The 18136-nt window shown below is 28.1% G+C and overlaps 1 protein-coding gene across 3 annotated transcripts in view; it reads left to right on the top strand.

Moving 5' to 3' along the window:
- Positions 1-18136, top strand: part of LOC136988684 (poly [ADP-ribose] polymerase tankyrase-like) — an 88167-nt gene that overhangs the window by 42500 nt on the left and 27531 nt on the right. For 2 of the 3 annotated variants that reach the window (XM_067286609.1, XM_067286608.1), the window contains exons 10-21: positions 973-1083; positions 3600-3722; positions 4468-4545; positions 5065-5228; positions 5302-5414; positions 9009-9136; positions 9202-9358; positions 9634-9842; positions 10594-10699; positions 10786-10910; positions 12625-12684; positions 16744-16848. In XM_067286609.1, the coding sequence (XP_067142710.1) occupies positions 973-1083; positions 3600-3722; positions 4468-4545; positions 5065-5228; positions 5302-5414; positions 9009-9136; positions 9202-9358; positions 9634-9842; positions 10594-10699; positions 10786-10910; positions 12625-12684; positions 16744-16848 (1479 nt within the window). The remainder of the gene's footprint in view (positions 1-972; positions 1084-3599; positions 3723-4467; positions 4546-5064; positions 5229-5301; positions 5415-9008; positions 9137-9201; positions 9359-9633; positions 9843-10593; positions 10700-10785; positions 10911-12624; positions 12685-16743; positions 16849-18136) is intronic. The other variant, XM_067286610.1, reaches the window with a different exon arrangement.

Below are 18136 nucleotides of genomic sequence, written 5' to 3'. Positions count from 1 at the left end.
ATAATGTACAAAACAGTATGCAATAATGAGTAATAACTATCTTTGTGTGTTAAATTTAACAATGTTCATGAATAAATATAATAATGGGAAAACAACAAAAATTACGGCACTTTCAGTAGATAGACCTATTCTCTGCAGGAAAATGGAACAGAAAATTTGTTTAAAAGTGTTTACAAATTACAATTTTAGAAGAATATCTAGAACTATTACTATGATTTTAAGTTGTTCTGTTTATACTAGAACTTCATAAATTGATTTTTTAAAAATGCTTGTAATTTTTGTTATTTTTCATTATAATATTTATATATTGTATTAAATTTAACAGTTTAACATTAGCTATTTATTATTTTTATTTAATATATAAATCTTAGAGAAAAGAAATACAAAAATAAAAGCTAAAACAGTAAACAGTTAATGTTAGCAAGAAATATATATATATTTATTGATTTATTTAGTATAAAATAAATAAATAATATAAAATTATCACACTAATATTAGAAGACAATATTTCAAATTTTGTTTAGTTACATTTTTCCATGTATCTGTAGTACATCAAATTCTTGGATATATATAATATTTGTATGAAGAGTTGTACAAACATTTTCACATTCTTGAGCATCCTGTTTGTTTAATAATGAGAAGAATTGATGTACAGATACATGGGGAAAAATGTAACTAAGCAATTTGAAATATTGTCTTCTAATATTAGTGTGATAATTTTATTTGCATTGTTAACAAAAATACTGTTACAGCAACTCATTAACATATTTTTTCATTTATACACACATTTGTTCATCTAATTATTAACTGTAGATAATAATCAATATATAAATTTATCTCATACTGAACCAGTTTTTTTTAATTAAGATTTATTTATTTGAGTTATAATTTCTTTTATAAATTAAAATAGGTTCATATTTTGTTTTGATTTTTATTTAAATCAGAAATTTAATAAAGTTAATGTCTTTTTAGGACACTTATGTGTGTGATTCTCAGAACCCGTATCTGGACGAATCTTTAATTAAACTTGCTCTTCGTAGAGGTGTTTCAATAGAAACGATTCGCTTTTTCGAAAAAGATATGGTATGTATTAATATGCTTAAGCTTATTTAATTTGAAATTTGTTCAAAAAAGTTTCTAGTTATATTACATTTCTCATTTTTAGTAATTAAATAGTAGTTCAAATACTAACAAATAACTGATATACAAGCTATATCAACAATATACATGGAAATCATGTCTTAAAAAATGTTTAAATAGTTACTTATCCATGAAAATTTCAAAAATTATGGAATGATTACTTTTGTCCTTTTTTAAACAATTAAAAATATGGTTATTTTTTTAAATAAAATTGTAATGTTAAAAAATTATAAAGAAATGCAGAATGTTTTTTTTAATTACAAATGTACTTTAATTAGATTTCATACACAAATTTTAAAAATTCAAATTTTTGATTTCATAAAGATTCATCCAGCCAAAGAAAATTAACTAGTTAGCTGTAGAACTTTGTAACTGTATTTGCTTTAAGTTTTAATATGTTTCAGCCCTAGCACTTTCCAGACTGTACAAATAAAGTTAAGTAACTATCAATACCTGCACAAGTAGCATTGAATGAAAGGTAGACTTTGCCATGGAACTGTTAATTTTCCCACATGTGTGCAAATGGACAAAGTTAAAAGAACTTTTATGTATTGTTATTTTAAAGAATTTTTCTTAAATTTTGTAAATTTATATAGAGTTTTTGTGCTGATATTTCATACTATGTGCCAATAAGTTCATTGACAATTTAAATAGTTGTAATACCTGTGGTGATCTTCATGAGATTTATAATTAAATTAGGAAAAGGTAGGAGTGTAACTTTTAACTTGTCAACTTGTGTCTAGAAAGAGACTTCTCCATTTGTATTAAAGAAATGGTTAATTTTTTTTAAATCAAATTTTCATGAAAGTTTTGATTTTGGTGTTTCTGTTTTGGACTTGGTTTTTCCTGTTCAAAGTTTGAGTTTTGTAAAGATAATTTTGTTTGGTTACTTTTAATTATCATGTCACAAAAATTTAGTAATTATTTGTTTATAGGAGATTTATTAAATTTTTATGTTTTAATAATAATAATAATAATAATAATTTCTTAATTATTATTGCCTTACTATCCTTATTCAATTTATTATATATTTGTCAACATGGACATTAATCATTATTAAGCTACCTGGTAGAGGTAGCTTAATAAAGAGTCTGTTTTCTCTGAAAACATTTCCTCATTCTTGTGTAAATGCTTAACACCAGTATAATTGTCTTGTTAATGATTAATGTCCATGTTGACAAATATATAATAATAATTTCTTATTAAAGATGATTACAAATGTTAATTTGAAAGACTAAAACAAACAATTGTTATACATAAAACAAAGACTTTCAGTCTACTGGGATTTATTAAACTTTTGAATACAAAGAGAATATATGAATTTAAATTCACATATTTTGTTATAAATTTTTCATACAAAATATACTACAGTGGTGCCTCATATAACGTACTTAATCCGTTCCAGGTGCACGTCTGTTAAGTGAAACGTCTGTTATACAAAACACGTTTTCCCGTAGAAATACATGTTAAAACATCTAATTCGTTCCGCAGCATAAAAAAATGAACATGGGGTGTGTTCTTTTATTCCTCCGTGTAACTCTGCGCGAGCGACATCTGTTTAAAAATTCCTGCGGAACGCGTTCCTAAATTCCGGTGGGAGTGCACGCCACCGAACGGCAAAAACGGCCACTTGTAGCAGTAGTTTACGGTGGAAAGCAACATGGTGTCCTCCATGGCTCAAATAGTTTTGTTTCCGGGCCCATTATGTGGTTTTATGAATGAGAATTTAGAAATTGTGAAAGCGCGAGTTAGCGCACGCGGTGATGTAACTGTCTTTACGAATTTTTTTTCGAGGCTATTTTGAATGCTCTTTCAACAAATAATCCATTTTATGGTTAAATTTTACAATTGGGGTTCTTCTTTTGCCTTTTAAAGCTCATATTTTAGAATTATAGATTCCTCCATCACGATACTATCGATAGTGCGGGCGCCGCCATCTTTCTTTCTTTCACCGTCGTTCCTAAATGCCTACAAACAGCAGCACACTCCTGTAGTAGCGGAGACGCAGAGCGACCGCTATTAAAAAACACACCCATGGAGCAGTCACCAATTATGCCAGAAAGTCCGTTGCTCGAGTCACGTAACGGCCAAACAGAAAGTTTGTTGTTCGCAGTGTCCATTATTCGAGGCGTACGTTATACGAGGCACCACTGTATTTTAAATTTAAATGCCATGTTTTAATATTCTATTATTCCATTCTTAAGCTGAGATTGAACCTAAGTTTGAAAAACATTATTTTTTGACATATTTTATTTTCTGAATTGCTTTAGATTTTTTGTCAATATCTGGCTTTCCGTATTACAGTAATTGGTTTTTGAAAATAGTTATCAATTAGAATAAAAATATGCGTATTTCTAAGATTTGTATTAAAGAATAAAAGCATTCTAGTTAGTAAACATATATTATTTTATGTAATTAACATAATATTATTTTATTTAAATGGCTATTTATTTATTCAGAAAGATACAGTATTAAGATTAATTCCGGAAGCAGTGAAAAATGGCCATCATAAGCTAGCTGGACAACTAGTAAAAGAAGCAGTAGATTTTGGTGGTTATGGCTATTCTGAAATTCACCAACAGGTTGTATAATTTATTTTCTTTACGTTATATATACAATTATTATATTATGACAATATTACAAATTATTTTTGAACTTATAACAATAATTGCAGGAGTCATTAAATAATGTGAATTCAGTTAAATTTTCAGTTAATGTGATTTTGGTATTTTAAAATATAATAAAATAAGGTCAGCTACATACACTGAACTTTTTTACAGTTGTAAATAAATATTTATTATTTATTTTTAACCCTGTTAAAATTTGAAACTCTGGATTAATGTTTAAACAAATTTGTTATAAAATAGATATTTGAGAAATCAATTTAATTTCTTCAATGTTTCTAAAATTGATTTGCAATTTAAAAATTACTGTTTTGTATTTAATTAATGCTATTGTGGAAATAGTATACTGAATAATAAAAGCACTTAAGATAATTGTTTGGTTATCAAAAATTTAGCCAAAATAAAATAAATTCATGTGAATTTTTCTTGGTGTTATTGAATTTGAATTATGAATGATTTTGACTTCTGAGTTTCATTTCATTCTAAGGCTGTACTTAATTACATTAATGGGAATAAGTTGAAATATTGTTATTAACTAAATATTTTTGGCATAAAATTAAAATTTTGGATAATTCAAAAAACTTAATCATTTTTATCATAAAGAAATAGACAGAAATAGTTTTGAAAATAAATTATATTATAGGAATATTATTTATGCTGTCATTATATTATTTCATTTCTTATGAAAATTTATTATTTTTAGGTTTTGTTAAATGATAAGCAAGAGTTACCCAAAATAAGACCAAAGTCTGTTATAAAAAAAGCACTTAACAATCCAAGGGTAAGCAGTCATATAAAATCCTTGTATAAAGTTCATTAGAAAGAATGTGATAAAATATAGATCACTATTATTAAATTTTAACCTAAGGTAAAATGATTTAGTATCATATATATTTGTGTTATGTATGATACTAGAATCAATATTCTAGAATAATATATAACATTTGTAATATACAGTAGGCCTTTGATTTAATGGACTAATTAGGGAAGGCATCCACTATTGTCAAGTGTATAGTAAAATATTATGATTTACATTGAATAATTTATACTCATTGACTCATCTTTTAGCATGCGCTATCTGCAAATAACAAAACAAGGTTCTAAATTTTTCTTTTAGGATAGAAATTTTTTATCTTTTAAATTCAAAGTTTGTTAAATTGAAGGTATACCTTATTTAATTCAGTTTTAAATGACTTACGAAATTTAATATTTCAACAATTTTCTATGATGCTTAAATTTATTTGATTTAATTATTTATTATAAATACTTTTGTTAATTCTTATTGCTTCTGTCATTACAGATTACACCTTTACATTGTGCTGCTATTAATCCTAATCCTAAATATTTAGCTACATTGTTGTCTTTATACCCTTTTTATAATCTTCCCGATAAAAGTGGTTGGCAGACGATTCATTATGCTGCTGCTTGTAAAACTACTGCAACTCTTGAACTTTTGTTATCAAGGTAAACTACATTGTAATGTTTATTATTATTATTATTAATTAATAATAAATTTTTGACATTTTATTAAATTAAGAGGGGTACAACCGGAAGATATTACAGACAATGATGGTAATACACCTCTACATATAGCCTGTATGGTAGGTCGCCCACAGAATGTTGAATTGCTTTTAGTCCATTCTTCTACAGGTGAGTCAGTACAGGTAATAATATATATTAAGTATTACATAAGGAGTTTAAATAAAATAGCATTATTATTTTTTCTTATTTTTAAAGTTAATTATATATGTATGCAAACAGAAAATCATAAGCAATTACAGTGTTCAGTTTTTTTAAATTTCTTATTCAACTTTTACTGATTTAAGAATCTTTACAATTTTAAAATATAAGGAATATGAAAATGTCAAAAACATGAATTTTGTATATTTATCAGTTTATTCTTATTTCTAAGAGAATTCCTACTTGGACATAATAAATATCAGCATTAATGACAGTTATGTCAGTCTAGTAAGTCAATATACTGATTATAAAACTGTGGTGCCAAATACATAAAAATTCCTTTTAATTCTCAGCAATTGTTTTTCTGTTACTTGCTAAACAGTTTTGTTGAGCTTAAACTTTGAATTATTAACATTTTACTTGTAAGCCATATTATGCTAAAACAAGTAATTATTAATTGAGAATAAATTTATTTTAGGGGCCGTCCATAAATTACGTAAGGGCGATTTCAGCCATTCTAGACCCCCACTCACCCCTGTGTAAGAAACCGTAATATTTTCTTTGATCCCCCGTCCCTATCTTACGTAATATTTAGGCGTAATTTTATAGAAAGATTTTAACAAAAAAATTTTTTATGAAACCCTAAAAACCATAGGTCCAAAATATATAATTATTAATTAGTTAATTGATATGTACTATTATTTATAAAAGACTGTGTTAACAAATTTAAAAATATAAAAATTTAATGAATTCGAATGAACAATTTATTTTAAGAACTTTATTTTTTAATTATTAACAATCTTTTTATTATCATCATCATTAATCAACATCATAAAATTCATTTTTATATTAATTTTAATTTTCATAAAAGGATGCAAAAAACTTTGACAGATCGACCAGCTAGTGCACGTGTAAACAGAAACTTCATACAAAATAAAACAAGAGAAAATAGAAACCATATTCTTTTGTCGTATTGGTTACATCTTGGCTAAGGCCAATGAAAATAAACTACATGCTGATAAAATGTGCTAGGTGCACCGGGGAACTAAATCATAAAGCTTATAAAACTGTATATAATGGGGCAATACAACCATTGCTACTTTACGTGGCCTCTAGCTGGGATCATGTAACTAGTAAAAATTCAGTAGCAAGTAAATTACTCTCTCTTCAAAGACAGTTTGCCATCAGAATTTCAAAGTGCTGCAGAATTGTTTCTACTAATGCCTCTTTGATTCTAGCAGAGCTCTTTCCTTTGCCACTATGTATTGTAGAAAAGGTTCTGAACTACTACATCAGAACTACAAACATCAAAGCTCAACAACAGTCTCTTCTTCTATCTATGGTTGTTCAAATGCTACCATACTGCAATTACCCTATCTCTGATCATCACCCTGTAAACAAGGTTATCCCCAGGGTACATTCCTCCATGGATAACCATGCAGACATTAATATCTACACAGATGGGTCCAAAAGTCCCCTTCATGTCTGCTCAAGTATCTGTATCTTCTTCCAAACTGACATATTTTGCCCAAAATATGTTAGAAGATACAGATACCCCCCACATACCTCCATCAAGCTGAAGATGCTGTCTACCAAGCTGTTCAGTGGGCCACTTCACTTCCAAACAAAACTCTGTCTATCAACATTTACATTGATTCTTAGTCCGTCCAAAAATTTCTAATAAATACCAATTTCAGTAGCAATAAAATCACATATATCTAGCAACATATTAAAAATCTTGTAAATAAGATAAATTTTATGTTTGTTGTCATACTGGCATCCTAGGAACAGCGTCGTAACTAGTCTTTTATGTGCCCAGTGCAAGCTTCTGTAACTACGCCCCAAAACTATGATATAAAACTTGGTCCAGGTCATTTCTATGCTCCAAGGGTCTGTGCCCTGTGCCTGGGCACCGCCCTAGTTACAGCACTGCCTAGGAAATGAAAAAGCCAACTTTGAGGCTAAGTCAGCTGCAAAGGACACTGTCTTGGACTACACTCACAACCCTCTCTCACGCAGCAGCCTTAAAAGTTATGTTTATTACAACGCTATGCAAAAGTGGAATCAACAATAGTTGAGCAGTAAAACTGGTAGAATAACAAGACTTCATTTTCCTAGTGTTGATTGCAGGTTCTCATCACCACTTAGAGATTTAACGTTTGCTACTGCTCAACTACTTACCGGGCAGAAACTGCCTCTTGCTTTTGCTGTACAGAAAACCTAGACACCGTCGACCATATGATTTATCATTGTCCAATTTACGATCAAGATAAACTTATTCTGAAATTAGAAATCTTTACACTTTGTTTCAGGTGGCCATATCCACTCGATAAGCTTGTTCAGAAGCCACTGTTTGATACCTTTTACAATTATGTTCAAAAAATATGGAAGATAAGATTATTTATAATTTCTAATTTCTAGTTTTATATTTTAGTTTTTACTAAAAATCAAATACTAATTTTATGTTTACTTTTTATCGTGTATTTTGGTTTATGTATTCTTAGTGTTATATACCCATAGGAGTGGTGCACTTATTCAAATAAAAAAAAAGAAAACAGTGAGAAACCCCTACACGGCCTTTCTCCCGTGATAAAAAATGTGTAGAGAGTGAGTTTGCTAGCGTTATTATTCTATCATGTCACATCTGATGGCGTCAGTACAACGAGCGTTTTTAATAGAAACCGCCAAATTAAAGCCAAATTCAAAACTTCACCACTCAATGAGATCAAAAAATAAAAACAAGAATATTACTTAAGACGAGATCTATTACCCCCTTACCCCTGAGTAAGAAATCGTAAGAAATCCTTGACCCCCACCCACCCCAAAATACCTTACGTAATTTATGGACGGCCCCTTACAGTTTTATTGCAGAAATAACAATTAATACATTTTTTAGTGTTTTTAATAATCTGTTTTTCTTCTCTATGACAGGTTAGAAAATATACTTAAATATTTCTCAGAACTTCTTGTAATTCTAGTGTTTTAATATCTTGTACTTTCATAAAATCTGACTGACAGAAAATTTATTGTTCTTAAACAAATTTAATTTTTTACAATTAATTTTATAAATATCTAATAATTAAAAAAAAGTGTATTGTAGTGCTAAACATTGTCATCTTTCTTTCTGGTTAAATTTATTAACCAAAAGCTATATTTTTAATAAAAGTTAAATCATGCCAGAAAAGAATAATTTAATAATAATAGTACTATATTTTTTTTTCTGTCACAAATTAAGAAACTCAACTTTAATGTCCAACATGTAAAATTTTACACATGCTATTTTTAGGCTGACTATTTGACTTGATTTGAGGTTTTATTATTTAGTGACACATTAATTACAGAATTAACAATTTCCAAAAGGTGGTCATCTAACATAGTTTGAATTTGAAATTTTCATTTATAACTAACTGACAGAACATGAGGCAGTAAGAATTACAATGTAATTTTTACTGTACTGATTGTTACTTATGGAATAAACTTTATTTTAAGAATCATTGATAAACTTTTATATTCAGTTTAAATTAATATTAAATAATAAATTTCTTTCTATGATATTATATTTAGCTTACAACAAAAAGGATCAAGAAAATTCACTATTATTTGCTAATGAAAAATTTGGCTTTGGCGGCATCGATCGGCCAAATAAGAAAACATTTTGTCCTCTTCATTTGGCAGCAAAAAAAGGCCACGTTGTGAGTAACTTGTAAAAAAAAAATTTTTCTGTGTGATAATTATGTTCATAATTTATTTTCTTTAGAATGTCGTGAATGTTTTGTTAAGATATGGAGCGGATACAGAAAAAACAACTAGTGCCGCGCATGACAAACTGACTCCTTTGATGATCGCATCCCAGTGGGGTCATTTAGATATTGTAAAAAATCTTGTTGAGAAAGGCTCACTAATTGAAATGAAAGGTACTTGTTTATAGTTTGAATAATTAATAATTTTTCTTTATTAATTTGTAGCATATTATCTCATTATGAAAACATTTATAATGAGGTAATATGCTAATTATATATTTATCATGGATTTAGTGTGAAGCAAAACTGAACTGTTAATGTGAAATCATAAACTCTTTTGCAGCTTTTTTCTTTTACTGAAATTTTGTCTTGTAAGATTATATTTTGATACAAAGTAGTAATACTTAATAATAATTAGAGTTAATGCATATATATTTTTTAATTATCAGATAAAAAGCAGCGAACAGCTCTCACTCATGCTATTATAAATGGACATGCGCACATTGCATCATATTTATTACGGCTCGGTGCAGATCCCAATTTCAGAGACAGTTCAGGAAATACTTTACTCCATTATGCTGCCGCTTATGGTTGGTATTTTTGTTTGGACCTTCTCTTGGAAGCCGGTGCCAGTCCGAATTCATATAATGATTGGAAGGTAAGCGTTCTTTGTTTTGAAGAGATATGTATAAGTTAAAACTGAAATATATTATGTGAAAAAATATATTTTAAAAATATTTACGGTAATTTATGATTTGTTTTAATATTTTAAATGGTGGTTTTTATAACTCGAAAAATTGAATTTTGTTATTATTCAGTCTAAAAGTAAGCTATTATATTTTTCCCTTGCAGCTAAGTACTTTTTTTTTTAACTCTTTTCGCCCTGTGGGCACTAAGAGGGCCTCTTATAGCAAGCCCATTATGGGTTCGGCCAAGCCCATAATGGGGTGGCCGGGTGATGAGGGACGGGGACCAACATATCCGGATGCACCACCCCCAAAAAATTCCTGGGGATTTTTTGACCTGTCTGGATTCGATCCCAGGTCCCCCAGGGCGGCAGGCTGCTAACCTTGACCGCTCGGCCATCCAGCTGCTGCAGCTAAGTACTATAATAGAATAAGTGTTATAAAATTTGTTTGATCTTTACTGGAATATAGATTTATTTTTTGTATCTTTTATATTTTATGAATAAATAATTGCAACAGTTTTATGGATGAAATTAACAATTCCACATTACTGCAACAAGTAGCATTAGTAGTTGTGTATTATTCTAGAATGTAATAAATACAATTAAATAAATTAAATTGTATGGCTGTGCATTTTGCTTGTGAATTATATATTTAAGATAATTAATACATGTTACATTTAATAAAATTTAAAGTAGTAATGATTTGTTTTTCTTTCTCCAGCTGACTCCTTTAAGTGTTGCTTATCTGAAAGGTCACATGGGATTGGTTGATTGCTTACTAGAACAGTCTGGAGTAAATATTGATGTAGCTGTAGATAATGATAAAGGTAGAAATTAATCATAACTAAAATTATTTCAAAATCAAGATAACATGAAAAATATATTGTTTTATATGTAAAAATTATTGTTTTAGGACTGACACTTTTAATGCAGACTGTTAAATCAAAAATATGCCCATCCATGTTAGAGAGAGTAAAGTTTTTAGTAATTAAACAGAAGTCGGATTGTTCAGTTACCGACTATTTTGGAAACAATGTGGTAAGTGATATGTATGCTTATGTAATGTGTGTTATATTAAATCCATATAATCATTACTTATTTTTTAATATAAATTATGAATTAAATAAATTTATATTATATAATATACAGGGTGAGCCAATGAAAACGAAACAGCAGAGTTTTTGATAGTTGGATTTGTATGTAAGCAAATCGCTTGGACAGGTCGATTTTTTTCTCGAGGGGGACATCTTGGAAATCATGCAAGGAAAAAAAATTGATCATAAAATTAAGGCTGATAATGCGTTATCTGTTAACTCTGCTGTTTCGTTTTTGTTGGCCCACCCTGTATATAATTACTCTAATTTATAACTATTAATATAAAAATTTACAAACCCAGGAATGGAATAGCGCATTCAAAGTTTAAGAAATCTAATTATTTTGATTTAAAGATAAAATATATATCTTTTTGCTTATGTAATTTTAAAAAATGGTCTTTTGTACAATTTATTTATTTCACTCTTCTCATTTGTAATGACTGCATGCTGAATAAACCTTTCAACAATTAGTGTCTTGAATTAACTAGAAGCACAGGCAAAATAAACATAAGATATCTATCTCTATCTGCATTATATAATGTGTGTTGAGGTGGTTTCTTTGCTATGTTGCAACATTATTTAGCTTGGTTCCTCCAGCAGCACTGATGAGTTTGAAGCAATTAATGCTGTTTCTGTTCCATTGAGAAAACTGAATATGCTGATTTTTTAATAGAATACCTCACTGTTATATACAGATAAAGAATAAAAAGTTTTAAAATTTTGAGCATTATTTATGGAATTACTGTATGTGATGATGTGAAAGCATCATTGGCACCTGCCAAAGGACAAATTAATGAAAATTATTATTTAAATATATGCTGGGAAAGTTCAAAACCAAGCAATAAAATATAATCTATATAATGTTTCTTACACTTGCTACAGTAATAACATAATAATGATGAATAAAAAAAATAATGCATGTATAGTTTACCAAAAGTTCTGGTGTCTGGATGATGCAAAATTGCATTAATTGGTAGTGAGAGTGTTAAATATGAAAGAAAACCAAACAGAAAATCAATTGCTTCACACTTTCTAGAAACCTGGATTTAAAGTACTTTAAATGTTCCAAAAATATGTATTACAATTAAAGTTTTTGTGTTTCTAGAAAGTTTATGCAAAATATTTTTCATTTAGTTGCAACATTAATAGTGTTGTTGAGGTAATGAGAGGACAAGGAATGATAATCAATGATTAATAATTTCATAGCAATGATCAATGATTTTTAGCATAGTATTGATATAAAGTGTTTAAATTGAACAAAGGCAGAATTTAAGTAAAACGTTTGTTACATTAATAATTACCTAAAAAATTAAGAAAAATTTTTTTTTGAGGCAGATAATTCTTGAAAGGTATGTTGACTTGACTTTAAAATTTTGTTCATTAGTGCCTTTATACTTTGAAATTAAACATATCTCTGCAATCTATTTTTAATACTTTTTTAGTATTTAAATTTTATGATTGTTACAAAACATCATAAATGTTACAAATAAAATTAATAATTTATTGAAAGGCTCTTTGTTTTTCTATATATTAACCAAAGGGAATTTCAAATTAATTTTTTTAAATTATTAAAAAGTTTTATTATTATTATGAGAAATAGAATAAAAGAATAAGTAGTTTTATATTATAGAGTATTAAATAACAGTCTGTATTTTTAGTTACATCATTTTGTAATGAGAGAAGCCGAAGAAATAAGAACTTTAAAGGAAGACTCAATAGTAAGTTGTGTTACGTGTGTTTGTTTTTATTATGAAAAAATTGTTGTTGTCATCTTTATTATCCAAAGAGTTTGCTTATTCATGTAACAATTTTATGGCATTTGTTCATAAATCACATTATAATGATTATTTCTCTGAAAATTTTTTATTATATTAAATAACTAGCAAACAGAATTTAAAAATTATAATTTATTTTATTCATATAATATATTCTATAGGTAATACAGTTAAATTAATTTTGAAGAATTGAATTTGCATTTCATTCAGTTCACAAGTATAATATTCTTTGGAGTATATTGTAAAGGTTTCTCTAGAAAAAAATATCTAAAAGTATTGATGTATCATTAGAAAATAGCATTTTTCATCTAGTATAGTGATCTGCAATGTGCTTTAGGAAATGTTCCTCTCTACTCATCTGTCTATACTATTGTGGGCCTAGCCAAATTGACAGCTATGGCTGAAAGGTGCTTTTAATATCCATGAAATGGAGTTATAAAAAAATATTCAATATTTTAATTTAAAAGAATTAAATTTATTTAAATTGAAACAAAGAATAACAGATAAATACATCTTCTATTGGAACTTATATCAAAGCAATTAGCTATTAATTGATCACTGACAATTTTTATTATTTAATTGATTGTATTGATTGTTGCTAGTGAATCAGATTGTCTACAAATCAATTAAGAAATGAGAAAATTTCCATAGAAACATTGCTTTTGGGTTTGGTTATGTTCTGTAAATTATAATTTTATACAGTATTGTGGGCATGAAATTCCTAAGACTATACAACTCATTCATTGATGTAAGCAGTACTTTTGGTGTTAAGAAAATTTATAAAACATTATAGTCCATAAAATTTAACGAAAGTGATTTATATCAAAATTAGAAATACAATTATATCAATATTATTTATATTAACTTATTTTTACAGTGTAAAATTACTAGAAAACTAAAATCTAAATGCTTAAAACTTTTCCATGGGAATTTATCAGATTTTACATATGCATATATAGCTGATAAGAGTTTGTTTGAAGTTTAAATATTTTTCTTTCATATAAAATATAGATTACTCTGAAAAATTGGACCTAAAATAGTCTAACTTTGACTATTGAGTGGTGGAGCTAAGATCGTATCTCAATGGCTTCCGATTTCACTTATCACAGTTCATCCCTGTCAGTAGGTCTGGCCAACCTTTTTTCTGAATAGTACCAGAGAGCACTATTTGGGAGTAAAAGTCAATGTCAGCACAAAGTGGTCGTCATGCCCATTTTTCCAATCTATTCTCAAATAGAGAGGGCCATATACTCATTCTTGCAATATTTTTTCAAAATCAGAAGATTCTCAATTACAGTTTTGAGACTTTTTTTTAAAAATACTAAATTACCAATACCAATTCAAATAACCAATTTAATACCAATTTAAAGGAAAAGTGTTTAATTTAGTAAAATTCACATTTGTAATTATTTCATTTCGGTTTAAATAGTAAAACAAAAAAAGAGAGAAAATATATCAACACATTAAAATATTTAGTTATTTTCAAGTGCTCATCTCAGTTTAAATGTTTTATATATTCTAATTCATTATTTACATAAGATATTACATATTATTAAAACTATGTAAAGTTGAAAAAATGCAGAAAATTTTCTTGGCCATCAAAAATCTATTTCCTGCTCTATAGGAGGTTTTATGGATGTTTGTCATTCACAGTAAAGAACAAGGATTTACTGGAATTATGAAGTTTTAATGAATGTTTTCAAGTGTAAAGAGAATAAATTTGAGTAAATGTAGTAGAAAGCTAAGTTACTGATTTAAGAGCATAAGAACTATTTAGTTTTATTGTTTACTTTATATGAAATATGCTCCAGTGAACTTTGGCAGTAAAGAGTGTGATGTTGGATTGTCTACTTGAAGTGAAGATGTTTGAAAGAAATTTAATTTTTAAAATAAGTGTTTTCTGTGTACATTTTTTTGTTTTTCATTTCTACTCTTTCAATGGATGAAAGAACAAAGTATTTGAAAGTTGTGGCAAACATCTGTATGGTCCCCAATAAACTAGAAAGTGATAGTTAATTAATAAGTAAAATATTTTAAAAATTTTCAATTTAGAAATATTTTATAACATTGAAAAGTATAAAGTACATTCATATGGAGAAGTTTGGTTATCTCTGTAGAATACTAATTGGTATATAATTTACTACTATCAGAAGGTACATTTTTGATAATTTCTCTGAGCAATAAATTTTCCTACTCATACATGAGAGTAAATGCAAATAATTTAAATATAAGCTTATTATTATAATAATAATCATAATAATACAATGGAATTATTTTTTAACTGAATATATCATTAAGACAGAAGATTTTTTTTTGGTCTATAAAGTTTTTTTCAGTTTGTTCATATTACTAATATAAAAGCAGTCATCTGTGTGTGGATTTCTTATAACTCCTGCAAATTTTGTCCAATGTAGATGAAATTTTGATTATATTTGTTTTATGTTCTGATGGGAGAGTATAGGCTACTTATTTTGTGGAAATATTAGCTACAGAATAAACTTTTTAACGATTTGGGATTGGTGATCACATTTATGTTGCAGTGATTGACATTCATGCTTGACAAGGGATTTTCCTTTAAATATATATTTAAATATTTTGGAAAATGACATATTTTAAACTTATTTCATTAAATTTAAACTTTAAAAAATGATAGTCGCATTGTATCACTTCTGTAACAAATTAAAAAAAAAACTTTTTATAGTGACCACATGACGTACTATTATTCAATTGGAACTAACAGTCTAAGAAACCCGTTATTTAGAAGGTGTTATCACTTATCTAACTAATTTACGTATAATTCATCTTTGTTTTATCAACGTGGAATTAAAAAGACTCACGGGCCCACTGGTGGCCAAGTCGTTTCTCTCCCTGAACACTTGGAGTTGGGTTGTGGGTTCACGCCTCACCAGGATGGGCTGGCCACATGGAGTTTGCCAGATTTCTCATGTCTGTAATGCCTGAATAGGGCCAGTTATCCTTCAAAGACCTACTGGAAGGCATTCCCCTAGATAGATCATCCAAGTGTCACGTTGCCATAACTTAACAAAACAAACAAACCAACAAAAAGACTCATTATTTTGTTGTTGGAAAAAACTTTCTTAGGAGAAAGCATAAGAGTAAAATTGGTCAGGTAAATTCTAGATCTACAAGAATACGAACAATCAAGACCTTTTGAAGGCTGTAAAGTCTGACTTGAGAAACATCCAGTAAGAATGGCTTTGTCAAGGGCTGCAGAAACAGCATCACAACATCAAGCTCGAGTATAAACTACTTAATTTGTAGAAATATTAGCAACTCTCCTTGAATTTTTTGAAATCTCTAATCTTCTCAATTCTTCAATTTTTACTTTGTCATAAAAAGTATTTTGTCATGCTTGGTGGGAGAATTTCTAGTGCACAATATTTTTCAATGTCTATGACTTGAATATTTCAGTTTATGACAAACTAAACACGATCTCTGTAAAAGGCTAAATGTATTGGGGAGCCAACACCAAATAAACTAATATCATTAAAATATAATGAGTTCCTGGTAGTTTTGAGCTTTTTGATTCGTTATTAAGGGATTCAAAAGTACTTGAAATCCATTAATTAACATAATTATTTTATTATGTGTTGGCTTTCTGTAAAGCAGGGTTTGACCATTCAAATTATTGAAGTTTAAAAACATACCAAAATATATTATAATTACTTTGAATGTTAATTTTATACTTTTCACAAAATCAAACTAAATACTTATATATGATTTGCAGAATTTAAACTTATATATGATTTTTATTTTCTGTGTAAACTTTCTTAAATTGATCATTTAAAAAAAATATGAAAAAGTTTCAATAATATCAAAGTATTTTAAAAAGTGTTTGCATATAAATTTTAATGCCATTTGAATGTTACTAAGAGCGGAGTATCAAACAAATGCCATAAAATTACGCACGCCGTCCTTATTTATCCATTTTGCACTGTCATGTTCATTTGTCATATTCCATTTTCATCATCATCTACCAAGAAAGAGGACAACATCAGCAAATCTACATTTACAGAAGCAAATTGCTCTGAAGAGATAAGTGAGAGCAGTACAGAAGAAAAAGGGAAGGAATTATTCAGGGAAGAAGTAGGTGATGGCTTTATTGTTGGACAAAATTCTTTTTTTCTTTAATTTAATTTGTGTTTTAATCTTATTTGTTGTCTGTATCTCTATTTGTTCACTTCTTAATGTTTTCATAAATGCGGTATTAATCATTTCTTTTGTTACTACTAATTTTTAGTTTGCATTGTTTTATAATCAATATAAGTAAAATTATTAATTTTGCAGAAAGCATAATTTTTTTATTTAAAATTATTCAATTAATTAGCATAATTTGCGGAAGAGTCATCAAGCTAGATTGATTTTTGTTTGAAAATTCTAAAAGGTTTCGGTTATTTTAGAATTTTTTTAAAAATTAACTGTTAATTGAAGTTCGTTGTTTTAAAATGGAAAACACTGTTGAAAAGTCTATAATTTTTGTCTTTTCTTAACACTCATTACTAGATTGGTGACTCTTTTTTAATTAGATTAATGACAACAACAAAGTTTTGGTTACTAGCCACATTATAATTACACAACTGACAGTAATTTCTTGTGCTGGTATTGGTTTCAAGCATGTCGTCTTGAATAAAATGTATCTGTGCTATTAATACTCTCGTTTCTTGCTAATATCAGGTCGAGTCGTAAGTGATGTCATTACTGAAAATTCAACAAGCGCTTGATGCCAAATTACTTATGTAATATGAAATTGATTATCTTTTGGCAATAAAACATTGAAAGACAGCTAATATCTCTATTGAAGCATTTTTAATTTCAAAAGATAGGTATCTTAATCTTTAATATACTGGTCAACTTGAGGGCTAATACATTAATTATGTAACTGTTTTAATAATTGAAGTTATTATTCAAAATGAGCTTCTCAAAAGAATATTTAAAGGTTGTAGTTATAAGATTTGAAAAAAATAACACTGCACTTGTGGCAATAAACATATGTGTTACATGAAGCAGCAAAGGCTTAAATGAGAACTAAAGCCTTGAAGATGAGTCTGTTTCTGGACAATCATTTGACTTAGTTTTTGGTCAACCATGGCATTTCAAAGTGTGCAAATCACAGATAAAGTCGGAGTTTCTTGATCAATGACAGTTAAGTAGTTGCATTAATTACGAAAGACAAACTTGTGAGATGCGGATTCCAAATAATTTTACTAAACAGACACATCAAGTTGAATTATCCATGTGCATTTCACTTTTTAATAGGCAAGAGCAAATCCTATTTCTGGCCAGAATAGTAGCCAGAGATGAGAAATAAGTTTTGTATGCTTAATGTCATTCATAAAAGACAGCAGTTAGATTGAAAGGTTCCTGCTCCAGCTCC

The sequence above is a fragment of the Centruroides vittatus genome, unplaced genomic scaffold (assembly GCF_030686945.1).
Source record: "Centruroides vittatus isolate TY-2023 unplaced genomic scaffold, ASM3068694v2 scaffold_384, whole genome shotgun sequence".
Classification (NCBI taxonomy): Eukaryota; Metazoa; Arthropoda; class Arachnida; order Scorpiones; family Buthidae; genus Centruroides; species Centruroides vittatus.
This window is presented reverse-complemented; position numbering and strand designations above follow the sequence as displayed.